The 19,125-nt window shown below is 40.2% G+C and overlaps 1 protein-coding gene and 1 long non-coding RNA gene across 5 annotated transcripts in view; one reads left to right on the forward strand and one right to left on the reverse strand.

Annotated features, from left to right (window-relative positions):
• LAPTM5 (lysosomal protein transmembrane 5) overlaps positions 1 to 18,394 on the forward strand; it is a 64,764-nt gene extending 46,370 nt beyond the window's left edge. For all 4 annotated transcript variants that reach the window (XM_056557234.1, XM_056557235.1, XM_056557237.1 and 1 more), the window contains exons 6-8: positions 3,633 to 3,722; positions 15,209 to 15,307; positions 16,734 to 18,394. In XM_056557234.1, the coding sequence (XP_056413209.1) occupies positions 3,633 to 3,722; positions 15,209 to 15,307; positions 16,734 to 16,808 (264 nt within the window). In that variant the 3' untranslated portion in view covers positions 16,809 to 18,394. The remainder of the gene's footprint in view (positions 1 to 3,632; positions 3,723 to 15,208; positions 15,308 to 16,733) is intronic.
• Positions 2,603 to 16,148, reverse strand: LOC130356145 (uncharacterized). The gene is made up of 3 exons (XR_008888794.1): positions 16,032 to 16,148; positions 2,959 to 3,032; positions 2,603 to 2,851 (listed from the first exon to the last, which is right to left on the reverse strand). It is a non-coding gene; the product is annotated as an uncharacterized LOC130356145 (long non-coding RNA).
• Positions 18,395 to 19,125: the final 731 nt, after the last annotated feature.

The raw sequence follows: 19,125 nt of genomic DNA on the forward strand, positions 1-19,125 counted from the left end.
GGGGCGTGTCAGCCATCACGCCCCCTCCAATAGACATGAATGGAGGGGGCATGGCATGACATCACTAGGAGCGTAGCCGTGACATCATGTCTCCGTCTCGGTGGTAGCACCTGGCACAGAATGCCGGGGGCTGCACAGATCGCTGTGTATAAAGCCGGAACACCCCTTTAACCAGCATTTCTTTTTCATACTTGCCAGATTTAGGTATCACCCCTAAATGCTAAATAACTAAAACTGACATTTACTTAAAAAATACAGGTTAACAGCAACCTTTCAGAAGTACTGCATACGGCCACACGCAACGCAAGCACAACCATAACACAATGGCATCATGTGTTATTACCCTTATTTTTGGGAAAGTATCTAGGCCATGTTCCAAAAGATGTTAGTATGATTGAAATAGCAATGCAAAAAGTTTGTATCATGCATTGCATGAATCCACAGCAGGCATTTCAGCATATTATATAGTCATATATCCTTCAAATGCCTAAAGGTCATATGAATACAGAGAATACTTGACAGCCTTACTTACATGTATTAATAATATGTATGTAATGGGCCAGAATAGCGAACACTCTATTATTTTCGGATTAGACAGTATTCTTCACTCTTGAGCCCTTGACAGGTAGAGACATTACCGGTGGGATTTCTCAAGGTGCCGTTCCTAAATAGTCACTGATATCCAAGGCCAAGATAAAGAGATGAGGCCACTTTCACATGAGTTTATTTTACATTCCTACATTGCAGGCCATAATATGGAGCTATTGCTAATTTATTCATATGGGTATATCAAATATGTGCGTAGGTTAAAAATGCAGCAGTATTACTTTTATCTGTTTTACGGATGGAAAACAACCACCAAAGAAGTCTCTGGAGATGGATTACAATATGGATGCAAGTATGTGTTCCATATTTGATCTGTGTTTTATCTATTTTGCATGCTTGGTGTGGTTTAGTATTTACTGTACTGAAATATGGATGCAATAGTGCATACTAATGGTATATTATCCATATTATGTTCATATTTTAGATCCAGATTATGGACATTTACCAATAATCTCATGTGAAATAGACCATATGAAGCAGAGTTGTTCATAGCAGATGGTCAGGAGAGGTGATGAACAACCAGAGAATAGGACAAACTAGACTTCCATTGGAAAGCATCTCATAATACAGTCATTAAATTTCACTTAGATAAAACTTAAAGCCCTTTTAATTTGATGGCTCTTACATAAAGCTGTAAACTAGATCCTACTAAGGACTTTTATATATAATTTTACACATATTGCTGATCCCTCATAATGAAAAAGATAAATTCTAAAAATATTGTGGTACTGCAGATGAGTATTATGTGCACATTATGAAATGAGAAAACGTAGGACCCACATATAAAGAATTTTATTTTAATATAACAGAATCAGAGAATAGAGCAAGAAGAGGGCAGTACACTTATACTGGTCTGCAGATTGACTGCACACTACTCTATTATATGTGGAAACAAAATAAGATAAGAACCATTTGGCCCATCTAGTCTGCCCAATATTCTGAATACTATGAAAAGTCCACGGCCTTCTGCCTATCACACGCGTGCTGTAATAGGAAATGTCATCAAAATGAAAGCTAACAGATGTGTAGACGGTAGGCTTACGGATGTAGCAGGGCTGAAATGTTTCCCTTACATGCCATATGTACTCATTAACTGAAGTCGTAAACTGTGCTTGTGAATAAACTTAAGCAGTAACAATGCCAGTCAACACTTAGACTTTTTGTAGTGTTGCTGATTGAATTTAACTATTAAAGTTTATTCAAATTTCAGAAAGTTATTCTTTATCCACAGGATAGGGAAGAATTAGTAGTCCTACCGATGGGACCCACATGGATCCAGAGAATGCCGGAAAAGTGTGCCACTGAATGAACAAAGCGCATACATGGCCAACACTTTATTCTTTCTCTATGGGGCCTCAATGGGCAACATTTCTCTTTGAGCAGAGTTTCATAAAATGTGTGGAGACTTATGCTTCCATCATTCATCGCACATCACCTGTAAGGCTGGGTTCACATATGTCCGGCATCCGGCCTAAATCTAGACGCATCTAATGCCACAACTGATGACAAGTTGTCATCAGTTGTATTGCATCCGGTGTCTGTCCATTGTTTTTGCAAAGAGGACAGGGGAACACAGAAAGCTGTGTTCCCCTGTCCGGTGCCCCCCGGCGTGTCCAACCATCCGGTGTCAAAATTGAGACACTGGATTATTGTGAACTGTCCCATTCAAATGAATGGGATCAGTTCTAGCACCAGTTTACCTCCAGTGCACACCAGAGGGAAACTGTGCCGGATGCCTGATATATGTGAACCCAGCCTTACACAGGGGATGTACTGCTGATATATGAGCATTTTTAGCAAGGCAACACTTAGCGATCAGCCAACAATCAAAGGTTTGCTTATTGACCCTATTATATTGCCCTGTATAACCCTAATATTATAGACCCCTATATGGCCCTATAATAACAGTCTGTTTGATCGATCACCACTCTTTGTAAAAAGGCCCTTATAGTGTATATAGATAGACCACACTGACAAGGGAAAAGTGGTCATCAGTTCTCATTAATTTATTAATTTCCAGGAAGTTTAACAGAGGAATGGCACAATGCTCTTCTTAGACTATATTCACATGGCAGAATTTCCAAACAGAATCTGGTGGAAAAATTCTGCTCAAAATTTCCACGGTGGAAACCTCTGCGGTGAAAATTCCAATTTCTTCTTTTTACGGAATTTTCTCTATTTCTGAGCAGTCCCAGTGCGGGCATGTAAAATTTTCTGGACAGCCATTCCACCGTGTGAACATAGCCTAGGAAAGAAACAAGTTCAAGAATGATTTAATGGTAAATAGAAGAATGTAAGTACATAAAGAGGTATTATAGAGAGTAAAGTACACAGAAAAAGAAACATACTCACCTGCCACTGATCTTCCTGCTGTTGCAGCTCCGATGGTTCTTTTTTAAACAAAAAAATATTTATCTGGATTACTCCTTTAAAAAAAGATAAAAAAAAGATATGAATCCTCTTCATTGTATACATAATTTTAAGAGGGCCTTATTTCAGCAAATGTTTTTAATAAAAGGAGGAAGCAGTCAACATCTCCCCCTTTGATTTCAATAAACATTAGTATAGCTGACATTAGTATAGCCAGGACTAAAAAAAAAAACGCATAAATAGTTAATGTAGCAGTTTATTGTTCACCATCAGACACATATGTTAAAAAGCTTTCATTAATATACGGAATTACATTTAAGATGTAAGAGGTATAGAATTACCTATTTTTGCATGACTTTTGCCATAATGAGATTTACACACTAACAAATTCAGCTCTGCTTCATCTTTAAGTGCATTATAGCCTAAATGCCCAGTTTATGTGGCTTATAATTCTAAGTGAAAAGCAATATAAAGGTAAAGATGATCTAGATCTGAACTCCATATTGCTACCAGAATAAATCAATATTCCCGCTACTGGAGGAGATGTGGGGAAACGCATGCTCTTTATTATCTCTCCTAAATCTATGGGATTCTAAAATGCATTAGCAATTCTGTTTATAGGGTGCAATAGTAATAAACTCTGCTCTCTATCTCAGCCTTACTTTTCGGTGTGCATGTCTTCTGAGAAATACATCAAGAAAATGATCATCTTCTTGGTGCTCCATGCGGCCGTGATCTTGTATAAGGTAACATTTTCCTTCCTGGATATACATTGCTAAACTTTACAGGGAGCTGTTTAATTAAACTGAGTAAGCGAGAGAAAGATGATTCAGCAATTCTGTGCAATGCAATTAGCAAGAGGCATATATACCATGTCCGCTCCATAAACCCACTGTACCAGCCGAGCACAAGGAACTGCTAGATATATACATGGCATAATGTCCAGCAATATGTTATTAAGAGGCCAATGGCAGATGGGCAACGTTTTCTGGAGACACTTCATCTCAGACTGTTAATTTCGGCTATCTGTAACTTCCTGCAATAATAAATGTGCTATGGTGGGCTGCAAATTGCAGTAAAATTGTACAGGTAAATCAAGCTATATTAATAATAATAATGGGCTGCATAGTAGCTCAACGGTTAGTGATGCTGCCTTATATTTCAGGGCTTAAAGGTTTACTCCACTGGAAAACAATTATCATTTTTTTTTTTTAATCAACTGGTGCCAGAAAAGTGAAACAGATTTGTAAATTACTTCTGTTTAAAAATCTTAATCCTTCCAGTACTTATCAGTGGCTGTATGTTCAACAGGAAGTTCTTTTCTTTTTAATTTACTTACTGTCTGACCACAGTGCTCTCTGCTGACACCTTTGTCCATTTTAGGAACTTTCTAGAGTAGGAGAAAATCCTCATAGCAAACTTATGCTGCTCTGGATAGTTCCTGACATGAACAGAGGTGTCAGAAGAGAGCACTGTGGTCAGACAGAAAATAAATTAAAAAAGAAAACTTCCTCTATAGTATACAGCAGCTGATAAGTACTGGAAGGGTTAAGATTTTTAAATAGAAGTAATTTACAAATCTGTTTAACTCTGGCTTAAAGAAAAAAAAAATTCCAACGGAGTACCCCTTTAAACCCAATCTACATCTGCAGATGCAGGGGCTTTGCACATTCTTCCTGTGTGTGCGTGGGCTCCAAAACATACTGATAGGGGATTTACTCTTAGTAAAATGGACCTAGGTATATATGGTGTGTGTGTGTGTGTGTGTGTGTGTAGACAAAGAAATTTGATTGTGACCAAGCTCCATTAAAGGATAGCAAAGCGAGTGATAAAAATCTCTACAGTATATTAACAACCAGAGATAAACAAAACTAAAGTACTAATCTACAAAACTGAAACAACGGTAGAGAATTCATTATGTCTACAAACTTAAAGATCCTATTTCCAAGTGTGGAGCATTTTAAGGAATTGGGGCATTTGGAAAAGCACTTGTAAAGCCCAAACAGGTGTGGACTCACTGTGCCAGTTACTGATTTGGCTTATGGCTCAGGTGTAGCTAGATAGCAGACAGAGGTGTAGTGAACAATCCGGGTCATACACTTGAGAGTCAAACAGGAACCAAAGGATCAGGCAGAGACGAAGTCAGAAATCAACTTAGTTCAGAAAAACTGGACCACAGGAGCAATACAGACAGGAAACTTTGCTGTAGTAAACTACAAAGTTGCTCAGGAATCACAGGAAGGGAGGAGTGCTGTCTTATAGATGGTGCCTGGCAGGAATTGGAGGGAGATCCAATTGAGAGTGCACACTGGCCCTGTAAGTCTCAGCCAGTGCTTGTGTGCACCCCCTAGAGGACAGAGGGGAAACTGCAGCAATGGCTGAAGCAGCAGGATAGAGTCCAGAGAAGGAAGGCCAGGGTGCACAGCAGAGACGTGGCGCAGAGAATGTTGCCTGAGACAGGATAGAGCCTGGACACATAGCATGCTGGGGGTTGGCAACCAGCAGCGTTATAAGTGAAACTTCTTTTTTCTAAACAAAATGAATCCACTGTCATTGCTTTAGTTCTTCTTAATAGATTCATACTGCAGTCTTGCTCATCTCTGATAGTAACAGGAAATTTAATGAATAAATAAATATATAAATAAATAAATAATGCAATATGATTCTATAGTGTTTAGAAAGGCTAAGGAATGTATTCCTACCATAAACAGATTTTTTTTCAAACAAACTTGCCACATGACTATAGTGGGAAATTATGGCTTTATATTCTATAATTCATATGTGACTACAAAACCTCATCTTCAGCATTCATAATAAAGTGGCATGTCTAACATTTGAGAAAAATAGCTAAAATGTAAAGGCTCTGATTTATGTAGAAGGACTATGTTACGTGACATCTCCTGGCTGGCATTTCAGTTTTGTGCAGTTCGACAGTAGTATTTTTCCTGGTGTACGATGAGTTCCTTTGTGTCCTGTGGGGTTTATGTCTCACATTTGGTTTCCATTGCAGACAGAGGACAAATTCCATCATGCCTAATTTAGTTTCCCTAGCGTCATGTGAAGATGTGGGTACATTTGCTGGCACTAAGGATTTGGGAGAGAAAATCATTTTCGAGAGTCAAATAAGAAATTCAGTGGTGTTTAGTGTTTAGTTGGAGTGGTAAATTCTATAATGTTCAGTAGTGATGTGGAGAATGACATTGTCCTAGAGTAGAGCACTCTTTCCTTAGTCCTATAGTAGGACCTTTTGACAGTGATGCTATCCAGCCTTGCTTGTGGTTTTAGTAATTACTAGTTAAACAGGAAATACAATGCTGGGATCTATGTATGTTGGTTCTCATAGTGTCACCCACTGCCATATGCAGCGGAACATCATTTTCCTGCTTGAGAAGCAGCTTTCTCATATAAAGTGTACTCAATGAATGCTTTGTAGTTGTGCTGCTACTGCACTCAATCTAGGCAGTCTGTTTCCTGTGTTATTGTGCAGTGGAAGATGTTACCTGTTCAGTAGTCATATAGAGGTATAATGCTCTTAAAGGGGTTATCCAGGAAAAAAAACTTTTTGTTATATATCAACTGGCTCCAGAAAGTTAAACAGATTTGTAAATTACTTCTATTAAAAAATTGTAAACCTTTCAGTACTTATGAGCTTCTGAAGCTAAGGTTGTTCTTTTCTGTCTAAGTGCTCTCTGATGACACGTGTCTCGGGAACCACCCAGTTTAGAAGAGGTTTGCTATGGGGATTTGCTTTTAAACTTGGTGGTTCCCGAGACACGTGTCATCAGAGAGCACTTAGACAGAAAAGAACAACCTTAACTTCAGAAGCGCATAAGTAATGAAAGGATTACGATTTTTTTTTAATAGAAGTAATTTACAAATCTGTTTAACTTTCTGGAGCCAGTTGATATATATATATATATATATATATAAAAAAAAAAGTTTTTTCCTGGATAACCCCTTTAAGATAAATAGAATGCCATAAAGAGAGCATCTGCTGAATGGGTCACTTCTAGTGTTATCAAACCAAAACAAGAAGCATGAAGCAGGATGACTGAACAGGTCAGTTTTGGAAACCCCCAGCTATCAGGTGTTCAGCTAAGACCAGCTTTACTTCTGCAGTGACTGCTATGGCGGAAATGTACTATTAGGCAGGGTTTAAATTTGTTTGGCAATCCAACACAAGGAATGGATAGGTACACCAGTTGCTACAATCTAGATCTTTTACATTTGACGACCCATCTGTTGCCTCATAGGCTAAAATGGGGCACAATGCCAGATCTATGGACGAACTGGCACATTTGCTTCCCAGTGAATAATAAATGTAAAAAAGCACAAAAAAAACAGCTCACCCTTCCAATAGGTAGAGATTTGGCAGCAGCAGCGTGAATAGGTGAGGAAGCTCAGAGAGAAACACTAGAGCCGGGACTCAAGGTGCAGTAGCTACAAGGAAAGTGAAGGCGGATATCCAGTTCCCAGGCAGTTAAAATTCCAAACTTTAATTCAAAATAATAATAAAATCATACAGGTGGAAAAATAGCGACAAAAAACAAAAGGTAAAAGCACAAACGAAACGCGTTGGCGTTTCGTTTGTGCTTTTACCTTTTGTTTTTTGTCACTATTTTTCCACCTGTATGATTTTATAATAATTTTGCATTAAAGTTTGGAATTTTAACTGCCTGGGAGCCGGATATCCGCCTTCACTTTCCTTGGAGATATTTGCTTCCCAGCTTGATTCACCAGATCTAAAATTTCTTCATGCAGAGTTATTTCATCTGGTGCCTGCTGGCCATGTGCCAGATGAATGGGAGCGAGGGCTAATATGGCAACTATTTACAGTAAGTAAATGGTTGTCCTTGTAATGCATGGATAGGCCAGGTCTCCCAGAGCAAGAGATGTTTAAGTTTCTAGCTCTGAGAGGGGGTCCCAAGTGACCCTAATAGGACATACAGAAAGACTTGTCTTGAAGAGAAACCCCCATTAAACTGGGAATCCGAAAAAGACCTTCCCTGGCTGTTTAATTCAATGCGTGACATGTTCAGTAATAAATAACAAAATGTAAATATAGTAGTTGCTTTATGACATTCAGAAAAGGGTCTAAACTGTTTGCTAGATTAGAGATAATAAGCCTGTCTATTCAATTGACCTGTGACTGCTGGTGAAATAAATGCTGATGGTGCTCTTTTAATGACTGACAGCGTTAATGACAAAATATTTGCTCAACCACATAAGACCTTTCAGAATATTCTACACATAGAAGTTTCTATTCCGAACAGAAAATTATTTATTGGGTGAAATAAACTCCCTCAATTTAATTGGATGAAAAAGTTGTTTACGGGTAAAGTAGCACAGACCTTCCATTTTTGTTGCTGTGCCAGTCAACTTGAATCTTGTTGCGTCTCTTACATACTACCTGGAGTCCAGCAAAAGGATTAGCGTCTATATCCTGCATTTAACTTGTGTTGAGAACATTACACAGTGTAACAGGACAGGAGGGATTTGTCAAGACAGACTGTTTATCATGACGCCCTTATTGAAAAACACACGTAGATTTTTCTTACATTACATTGGAATAATGAAAACAGGATTTTCAAGTGTGTTTTTTTATGGTAGTTGTAGAGTTATTCATGTAAACGGTATCTCTAGTGCAGGGGCGTAGCTAGAACCCACCGGGCCCTGGTGTAAAAATTTGCCCAGGGCCCCCGTACCACCTGACGACCCGCTTCCCCAATCCTGGACGACCCCTTACTTAGCCGCACAAAGATATCAGTGACTACAGCACTGATGGGACACAGTCAGGAGAATACAGTGACTAACAGGCAGGGCCAGACAGACAAAACATAGGCCCAGGCATATATGAATAAGCAGCCAATTTTTCTAGTGGGGGTTCAACTTCTGGGACCCCCACCGATCACCTTGGTTCCAGTTGCTCTCCAGTTGTTGTAACGCTATAACTCCCATCATGTCAGGCATTATGAGATTTGTAGTTTTGCAACAATTGGAAAGCCACAGATTAGGGTACAGCATCACCCACCATCACTGCGGAACTGACTGCAGTAACTCCAGCTGATGGGACAGTCAGGAGAACACACAATGATATCAGTGACTACAGCTCTGATGGGACAGTCAGGAAAATCAGTGACCTGAGGGACATCTTCTCTGTTATCTTTTCTTTTCTTCTTCATCTGGTCCAGACATCAGGATTTCTTCCAGCTCCATCTTCTCTGCAAAGTCTGATACCCGGACATCACAGGTTCTCACTTTGTCAGTAGATCCTCATCCTCTGTATGAAGACAATAATCATTATAACCCTGCTAAATATTGTACTGAATATAATGCTGACACACACTGTACCCCCTGAATATAATATTGCCACCTACTGTCCCCCTAAATATAATCCTGCCACACACTGTACCCCTGAATATAATACTGCAACACACTGTGCTCTCTGAATATAATACTGTCACATACTGTACCCTTTGAATACAATCCAGCCACACACTGTACTCCCTGAATATAATCCTGCAACACAATGTACTCTATGAATATAAAACTACCACACACCGTACCCTCTGAATATAATACTGCCACACTGTGCCCATGAACGTAAAACTGCCACCCACTGTACCCATGAATATAATACTTCCACACACTGTGCCCCGAATATAAACCCTCAAAAATAACCATGCTATACGCTGTACCCTCTGAATATAACCCTGCCACACACTGTATTTTCCAAATATAATAATCCCTCCATAATAATAATAATACTAATACTGTCACACATTGTTTCTTCTCAGTTTAGCTGAATCACACCTGTCCTCCTCCATATCCCTCTGTCCTCCTCCTGGCTCCTCTGTTCAAACCCCCCTTTCCCCCCAGATCCATAGGTCCTCCTACGTGCTCCTCTTCCCCCTCCCTCGACCACTAAGTCCTCTCCAGGCTCCTCTGCCCCCTCCCCAGACCCCAGAATTTTGCTCTAGGCTCCCCTGGCCAACTCTCCAGACCCCAAAGTCTGACCCATACCCAATGACCTACTGCCCCCCCCCCCCCCCCATTGATGAACAGTATATGTATTTATGTATGATAGATGTGTATGAGACTGGTGTATGTATGGTAGATGTATGGTTATGATATTTGCGTGTATGATAGATGTATGTATGATAGATGTATGATACATATACACATCATAAACCCATCTATCATACATACACACACCTATCATTCATACGTACATCTATCATACATACATCCATCGTACATACGAATACATCATACATCCACACATCATAGATATATCCATCTAGCTTACACACATCTATCATACATACATAACATACATACACATATCACAAATAAACACACACATACACGCACACATCTATCTTACACACATCTAGCAAACATACACACATCATACATACGCACACCCGGTGTCTCCGCCCCCCCCTTGCCCCTCCTACACACACACATCCATAATACATACATATACACGCACATCATACATACACATACATTATACACAAACACACATCATACATACACCTGCCGCCTCCAGATCTCCGCATAATGCATCTCCACACATCATATATACATACTTCTAGCTTACACACATCTTCATATTGCTTACACATATCTATCATTCATACAAACACCATTCATACACACATCATTCATACATCATACATACAGTACATGCACACATCATTCATATATGATACATACAGTACATACACACATCATACATACACATGCCACCTCCACCCCCCCCCCACATGTATAATACATGCATACACACACATCATACATACATATCATGCATACACATACATCATACATAAACACATCATACACAAACACATCATATACACCCCTGCCGCCTCAATATCCCCCGCATAATACATCTCCACACATCATACATACATGTTGCTCACACACATCATTCATACACACACATCATTCATACATCATACATACAGTACATACACAAACATCATACATACACCCTCTGCCTCTGAACCCCATATATAACCTTCCCCCTGCTCCTTCGGACCTAAAATTTACACACACACCCCTCCCCTCCAGACCCAAAATTAACTGCTAGGCAGGATTAGGAGCGTGCCTCCGCTGCACATGGTGAGGGGAGGAGGGGGGCGTATGTCTCGGCAGTGTTATGGTGTGCTTAGGGGTTGTGGTAGAAGGGGGGGTGGTAGAAGCTAGCACTGAGGGGGGGGTTTGAGGCTAGTGCCAAGCCTGGTACTGGCAGCGTCGCTGCCGCAGATTTCGCGGCCACAAGCCTCCCCTTCAGGCCGTAGTATTATATAGTGGAAGGGGGGCCCTTTGGGACCCCTATAGCTACACCACTGCTCTAGTGTCATTTGAAAGTAGGATTAACATTTCTCTCCCAATCCTCATCATGTCTATCTCAGCCTACAATTAGTAAAACCTCCTAAGAAGGATCAATTATTTTATATGGGGGTTCTTTTATACAGGCCTATTGCAAAATTGTCTCCACAGGTGAAGGTGCATTTTGGTGCACTCCACTCTGCTACCCCTCTCTGATCCCACCACAATTGCCTTCTTAAATGGTGAAACTGTAAGCACACTTGTATGTTAAAGTTAAATGGTGACTTACAATCATGTTATCAATAGGGGTCTCTATAGTGATAAGATGCTTAAAGTGGGAAATACGCATTAACACAACTACTGAAGAACAAGAAATATTTTAAATAATATAAACTTTTATTTATTTTGATTAAAAGAAATACCAATCTATAGTGTACGCACAACTAGTATCCAAAGTACCCCTTGAGTTTATATTAGTCTAAATCCCCATTAGTTACTGTTAGAGTAACTTCACAAGGCAGTGCTAATCACCGCCCAAATTTTAATGGGAATTTGAATATTGCAGTGAAATTGCCCCCTTTTTACTACTTTTATTTTAGAAAATAGCAGTAAAATTATGACGGTAGTTAGCAGTGGTACTGCAAGTTAAACACAGCACAGCCAGTTTCAGCTAGACAAGTACTTGAGGGCGACCTATGAAACAGAAAGTCCAACAGGCACTTTTTTCTTTCCCCTGTGCTCTGCCCTCCTCACCAGAATCGTGATAACATTGCTGCAGGAGAAGCCAAGGAGGAGCAAAAGACCTGCGGCTTCTAGGTCCATAGAAAATCAGGACATGCTAAGGCAGTTATATGAGACAATGGCCTACCCAAGCCATGTGCATATGTGCTACTTCCCTGTTCCCAGTGGTAGGGTAATCTCCACCCCACCATCTCAGCACCCTGAGGCAGCTGCCTTAACTGCCTTATAGTAGCCGGGCCTGCTTCTACACCCTGAATTTCTTGACATACATTTCATACCTATCAGGTTAAAAAAGGTCTAGGGATTCTGGTCGTTTAAAAGTAGTACCAAGCTGCAGCTATGTACCAACTTGTTTCTTTCCTCTCTTCCTCTTTAGATAATGTTTGGGAGCTTTATTTCCAGTCTTATCTTACATGTATGCCCCTTGCGCATATTTGGGATAATTCTAGCTTTTAACCTGGCTTGATGGATCTTCCCTTATTTTACTGGTTGCATACCAATAGTTTTCTTAAACTGTACCATTGTTCACTGTCTTCAATTGAGTCACTGGGCTGCTACGTTTGTACAAGGTGGGGGGATTCCATATATGTACACTGCTCAAAAAAATAAAGTGAACACTTAAACAACACAATGTAACTCCAAGTCAATCACACTTCTGTGAAATCACACTGTCCACTCAGGAAGCAACACTGACAATCAATCAATCAACATGCTGTTGTGCAAATGGAACAGACAACAGGTGGAAATTATAGGCAATTAGCAAGACACCCCAATAAAGGAGTGGTTCTGCAGGTGGTGACCACAGACCACTTCTCAGTTCCTATGCTTCCTGACTGATGTTTTGGTCACTTTTGAATGCTGGCGGTGCTTTCACTCTAGTGGTAGCATGAGACAAAGTCTACAACCCACACAAGGGGCTCAGGTAGTGCAGCTCATCCAGGATGGCACATCAATGCGAGCTGTAGCTAGGAGATTTGCTGTCTCTGTCAGCGTAGTGTCCAGAGAATGGAGGTGCTACCAGGAGACAGGCCAGTACATCAGGAAACGTGGAGGAAGCTGTAGGAGGGATACAACCCAGCAGCAGGACCGCTACCTCTGTCTTTGTGCAAGGAGGAGCTGGAGGAGCACTGCCAGAGCCCTGCAAAAGGACCTCCAGCAGGCCACAAATGTGCATGTGTCCACTCAAACGGTCAGAAACAGACTCCATGTAGGTGGTATGAGGGCCCGACGTATACAGGTGGGGGTTGTGCTTACAGCCCAACACCGTGCAGGACGTTTGGCCTTTGCCAGAGAACAACAAGATTGGCAAATTCACCACTGGTGCCCTGTCCTATTCACAGATGAAAGCAGGTTAACACTGAGTACATGTGACTGACGTGACAAAGTCTGGAGACGCCATGGAGAACATTCTGCTGTCTGCAACATCCTCAAGCATGACTGGTTTGGCTGGGGGTCAGTAATGGGTTGTATTTCTTTGGGGGTCGCACAGCCCTCCATGTGCTTGCCAGAGGTAGCCTGACTGCCATTAGGTAAAGAGATGAGATCCTCAGACCCCTTGTGAGACTCCTAATGCAATACAAAGCTAGACCTCATGTGGCTGGAGTCAGCAGTTCCTGCAAGAGGAAGACATTGATGCTATGGACTGGCCACCCGTTCCCCAGACCTAAATCTGATTGAGCACATCTGGGACATCATGTCTCGCTCCATCTACAAATGCCACATTGCACCATAGACGGAGCAGGAGTTGGCGGATGCTTTATTCCAGGTCTTGAAGGACATCCCTCAGGAGACCATCCGCCACCTCATCAGCAGCATGCTGGAGGTCATACAGGCATGTGGAGGCCACACACACTACTGAGCCTCATTTTGACTTGTTTTAAGGACATTACATCAAAGTTGGATCAGCCTGTAGTGTGGCTTTCCACTTTGGATTTTGAGTGTGACTCCATATCCAGACCTCCATGGGTTGATAAATTTGATTTCCATTGATACATTTTGTGTGATTTTGTTGTCAGCACATTCAACTATGTAAAGACGAAAGTAATTCATACGAATTGTTCATTCATTCCGATCTAGGATCTGTTATCTTAGTGTTCCCTTTATTTATTTATTTTGAGCAGTGTACATTAAGTACCTGTTTACTCTTCTCCTTGCTTAGAGGATGCCCCAACACCCATTATATGTTATATATTTGGTGTTCCCTCCCACTTTGCTTCTTTCTGGTCTAGACATATAAGACTTAATACACACCATAATGTTATTGTCCGCCACAATCCCTTGGTGGCCCATTTACACCATTTACATACTTTATCTCCTCACTTTTCTTCTATTGGTAGATAAATAAATAATAACCCGCACATGGAAAAAAAAGACTTATTCTCTAACAGAAAGTCAAATCTAGAATTAAATAATTATAAAATGTTTGAAATAGTAATGAAAAAGTAAGATCAATCATGATGTGATTCAAATGCGTGTTAATCTGTGTTTCAATATATGATATACAAATGTGTCCACTTTTACCTTTTCTTGCATTTAACAGCTCCAATTTCTCATGATACAAATTCAAAACAGTAGTTCGCTAGGCTCTCTACAGGTTGCAGTTCACATTATAGCCACTGAGTTGATACAGTTAGACCCATATAGCAAACTGTACATCTCCTACACTGTTCACATTTATATTTTTTTTTGCTCTAAGCTTGTTATCTTTTGATACACATTTAGGACATGAGGAGTTATGAGGAAAGGTAAGGATTAGAGATGAGCGAACTTCCAGTAAATTCGATTTGTCACGAACTTCTCAGCTCGGCAGTTGATGACTTTTCCTGCATAAATTAGTTCAGCTTTCAGGTGCTCCCGTGGGCTGGAAAAGGTGGATACAGTCCTAGGAGACTCTTTCCTAGGACTGTATCCACCTTTTCCAGCCCACCGGAGCACCTGAAAGCTGAACTAATTTATGCAGGAAAAGTCATCAACTGCCGAGCCGAGAAGTTCGTGACGAATCAAATTTACTGGAAGTTCGCTCATCTCTAGTAAGGATGGACACATTTGTACAGAAAATGTTTTGTATGTAAAAAATTATAATAATAACAACAATAATAATAATGATAATAATAATTGCCATCTGAATAACTAAATGTTTAATCTATAGGCATTTATGATCTGTTGTATCTGGAGATTCTTCAAAGGTGCAAATGCTTTTGTAAAGAATCAAACAAATGACGAGCATTCTCTGAAACAAATCTCAAAGGTAATGACCACTAAACCCATTGCCAGGATAGAATATGTAGTAAAGTATATTGAGCTTTAAAGTGTTATAATTATTTTAAAAAAAATAACTTTTCACATGTAACACAGACATTTCAAAAGTTTTGATTAGGCGGGGTCTCTAGTGCTGAGACTTCAATCGATGAAACATTTGAAGCGTCTTCACATGTCAAGTGTTAAATTGTTCTTAAAAATCAACTGGTGCCAGAAAGTTAAACAGATTTGTAAATTACTTCTATTTAAAAATCTTAATCCTTTCAGTACTTATCAGCTGCTGTATGCTCCACAGGAAGTTCTTTTCTTTTAGAATTTCTTTTCAGTCTGACCACAGGGCTCTCTGCTGACACCACTGTTCATGTCAGGAACTGTCCAGAGCAGGAGCAAATCTCCATAGCAAACCTATCCTGCTCTGGACAGTTCCTGACATAGACAGAGGTGTCAGCAAAGAGCACTGTGGTCAGACAGAAAATAAATTAAAAAAGAAAAGAACTTCCTCTGGAGCATACAGTAGCTGATAAGTACTGGCAGGGTTAAGATTTTCAAATAAAGTAATTACAAATCTGTTTAACTTTCTGGCACCAGTTTATTTGAAAACAATTGTTTTTCACCGGAGTACCCCTTTAAAGGAAAACTGTCACATGTTTTGTCCCACACTATCCACAGGTACCTGTGGATAGTGCGGGAGATGCGAACAATTTGAGTCCTACCTTGCCCGGATCCGCTGCGCCGTTTGCCTGTTACAGGTCTTTTTCTGTGTATTAAAATTAGCGCTTAACTGGCAAAGGCGGGTGCCTGCCTTCAACTGCCACTGTGTTGTAACCGCCGCCCTGCCCGCAGCACCGCCCGGGCAAGGTAGGACTCAAATTGTTCAGCATCTTCCGCACTATCCACAGGTACCTGTGGATAGTGCGGGACAAAACATGTGACAGTTTTCCTTTAAATGACACTAACACCTTAAAGGGGTATTTCAGCTTAAAAAAACATACATACCTAACCTAGACTTCAGCTGGCCCCTTTGCAGCTCCCTTTTGCTCCATCTGGTCCCCCAATCATCCGTCTTCTTCCTGCTTTCGAGACAAGCTCTTGGTACAGAATATTGGGGGACCGGACCAAGCTAAATGGGAGATGCAGGGGACCAACAGGGGGCCAGTGCTAGGCAAGTATGGCTGGAATATCCCTTTAAGTAATAAATGCAGTCATGCAGTTAAAGACTGTCATACTAATACAAAAAAAAAAAAGTTGCAGTTCTACAAAGGCTTTACATTTCCCCCAACCGACTGATTTTTTATTTTTTTGTTTACTAAATATTGTTGCCTTTTTTGCTTTTTTAATTAATATTTTATTCAATACATTTTTTATATTTCCTACGCTTTGTATGCTCTTGTTAATCCATTTCTAATGTTTTACAGACAACACTTCCATCCTACAAGGAAGCTGTTAAAATAGAATTCAAAGATTTACCCCCTCCATATGCCGCTGCTTAAGTACAAGTCTGCACAATACATCCTGCTTCTATGTTATAAGCTTCCTATCATCTGATACAAGATGCAGAGAGAAAAAAGTGGTGCAATGTCCAACCTACTACAAGCAAGTACACGTGGATCCTGCCTCTTAAAAAACAAAAAGATTTTAAGACATAGTAATGGGATGCATTATTACGATATATCAAAACAATGACACTGCTGTTTTTACAGGGACAAAGATTTAAACAGACATAATTTGAGCTATCTTTGACCTGCTTAAAAGGCTTTTTAACAATTCAGTTTTTGTGGGCTTGGTGCATTTTAATGCTATTTTTTTTAAAAAGAGTGATTTCAAGGGGAAATGCTCAAAGCAGCATTAAAACAGCACTAAAAAAGAAAAGCAACATGTTACCTTTTTTGGGAACTTTGAAAAAAAACACCAGAAAAAAAAATCTAAAATGCCTGTACTTTAAATACCATGGGGGAGAATTATCAAAGGACTTAGACTGGTTTTTCCCATTTAAAATTGTTGCACAGAAACTTGCAGTCTAAATACGTGCAACTTTTTCGCAACTTTTGCCTTAGAGGATTTTTAGTACATGATGCATTCTAGTCTATTTTAGGGCAGTCTAGTCTATTTTAGACAGAAAAATGCATTGGTGCTGAATTTATCAATAAAGACTTTTCAGCAAAAAGTCGCATTGGCCGAAAGTACACTGAAATTTCCGAACATACTGGAGCAGGTTTAAATACAGTCTAAACTGTAGATCGTGAAGTCTTTGCGCATAATTTATCAAGAGCCGTGTGACTTTTGATAGATTAAACGCACAATAGACCGGCCTAACCCTCTGTGGGTTGGTCTAAATTGATGCGGGAAATAGACAACTTTGATAACCTCCCCCATGTGTAAAAAACATGCTGATTTGCAAGCTGTATTGGAGGCTGTTTTTCCTGGTGGTGTATAAGGCTAAGTTTCCACTTGTTTTTTTTGGGGGGGGGGGGGGAAATTTCAAGAAAAATGCCAATTCTGCTGCATGGCGTTTTTTCGGCCAAAAAAACGCTGCGGCCAGATGTTAACTGTAAATCAATGAGACATCACAACATTTTTTTTCCACTCTGCGTTTTTCAGTTTGGCATTTTTTTTATCCTTTTGGCGTTTGTTTGCTCTTTTTTGTTGTTTTTCAGCTCCTTGGCTTTTTTGCAAAGTCGCAGCTAGAAGTCTATGGGAGAAAAAAAAACGCCAAGAAAAACAACATGTGGGTTTTAACTTTGGTGTTTTTTCAGGCATTTTTTTTATTCTTTTTTGGACTTTAGCGATCCAAAAAAGTGGAGATACCTTTTTTTAATAAAATTTCGTAGGGTACCATTAAAAAAAATATATTAAAAAAGATACAGTAGTGATGGAAAAAATTGGATTTAACAACATTTTTCTTCATTATAATGAAATTTTTATTCATTTTTAAACAGCGATCAATTTATGTGGGCAGGCAGGGCACTGAAAATGTAGCCGACAATAATAAAAATGTAATGTGTGCGTTTTTCACTTAAAAAATCTTTTTTTAGGTATCCTTCTGTATAATGTATAGATGCGGCCGGCCGCTCTTCTATGATCCCCTGCACTGCCGTATATATACACCTATTCATATTTCCCGCAGAGATCTGTGATTGGCTAGATGGTTCCAGCCAATCACAACTCTCTGTGGGAAATATGAATAGGTGTATATATACGTCAGTGAAGGAGACCATAGAAGAGCATTATACAGGAGGATCACAGCGGGTGTCAGGAGTGACTCTCACTGCAATCTGTCTATTAATGCAGGGTGTGCTCCATCTTGGGAGCAGTAGTACCTGCAGTTAAGGACAGATCACAGCGGGTGTCCCTCCTGACACCCGCTGCAATCATCCTTCATCCCTGAGATGCGGAGCGATTTTCTCCTGTGCTCGCATCTCTGCTATGTACTCCGGCCGGCCACTCACTCATTCATATTTCCCGCTGAGAGCGGGGATTTGCTGCCACCATCCGGCCAATCCCTACTCTGCGCAGAAAATATGAATGAGTGATGTGAATTTCTATTCACATCACTGGCCGGACAGAGTATAGTGCAGAGATGTGAGCGCTGTATAGAGCCGCTCCGTATCTCTGCTATATTATGGATGATCGCGTCGGGTGTCAGGAGTGACACCCGGAGCAATCTATTAGTACAGGAACTACTACTCCCATCATGGAACAGTGTGTTCCATACTGGGAGTAGTAGTACTACCTAAAAAATATTAAAAAAGAAGAAAAAAAAAAGTAAAAAACACATGACATTTTTATTATTGTCGGCTATATTTTTAG

The sequence above is a fragment of the Hyla sarda genome, chromosome 2, assembly GCF_029499605.1.
Source record: "Hyla sarda isolate aHylSar1 chromosome 2, aHylSar1.hap1, whole genome shotgun sequence".
NCBI lineage: Eukaryota > Metazoa > Chordata > Amphibia > Anura > Hylidae > Hyla > Hyla sarda.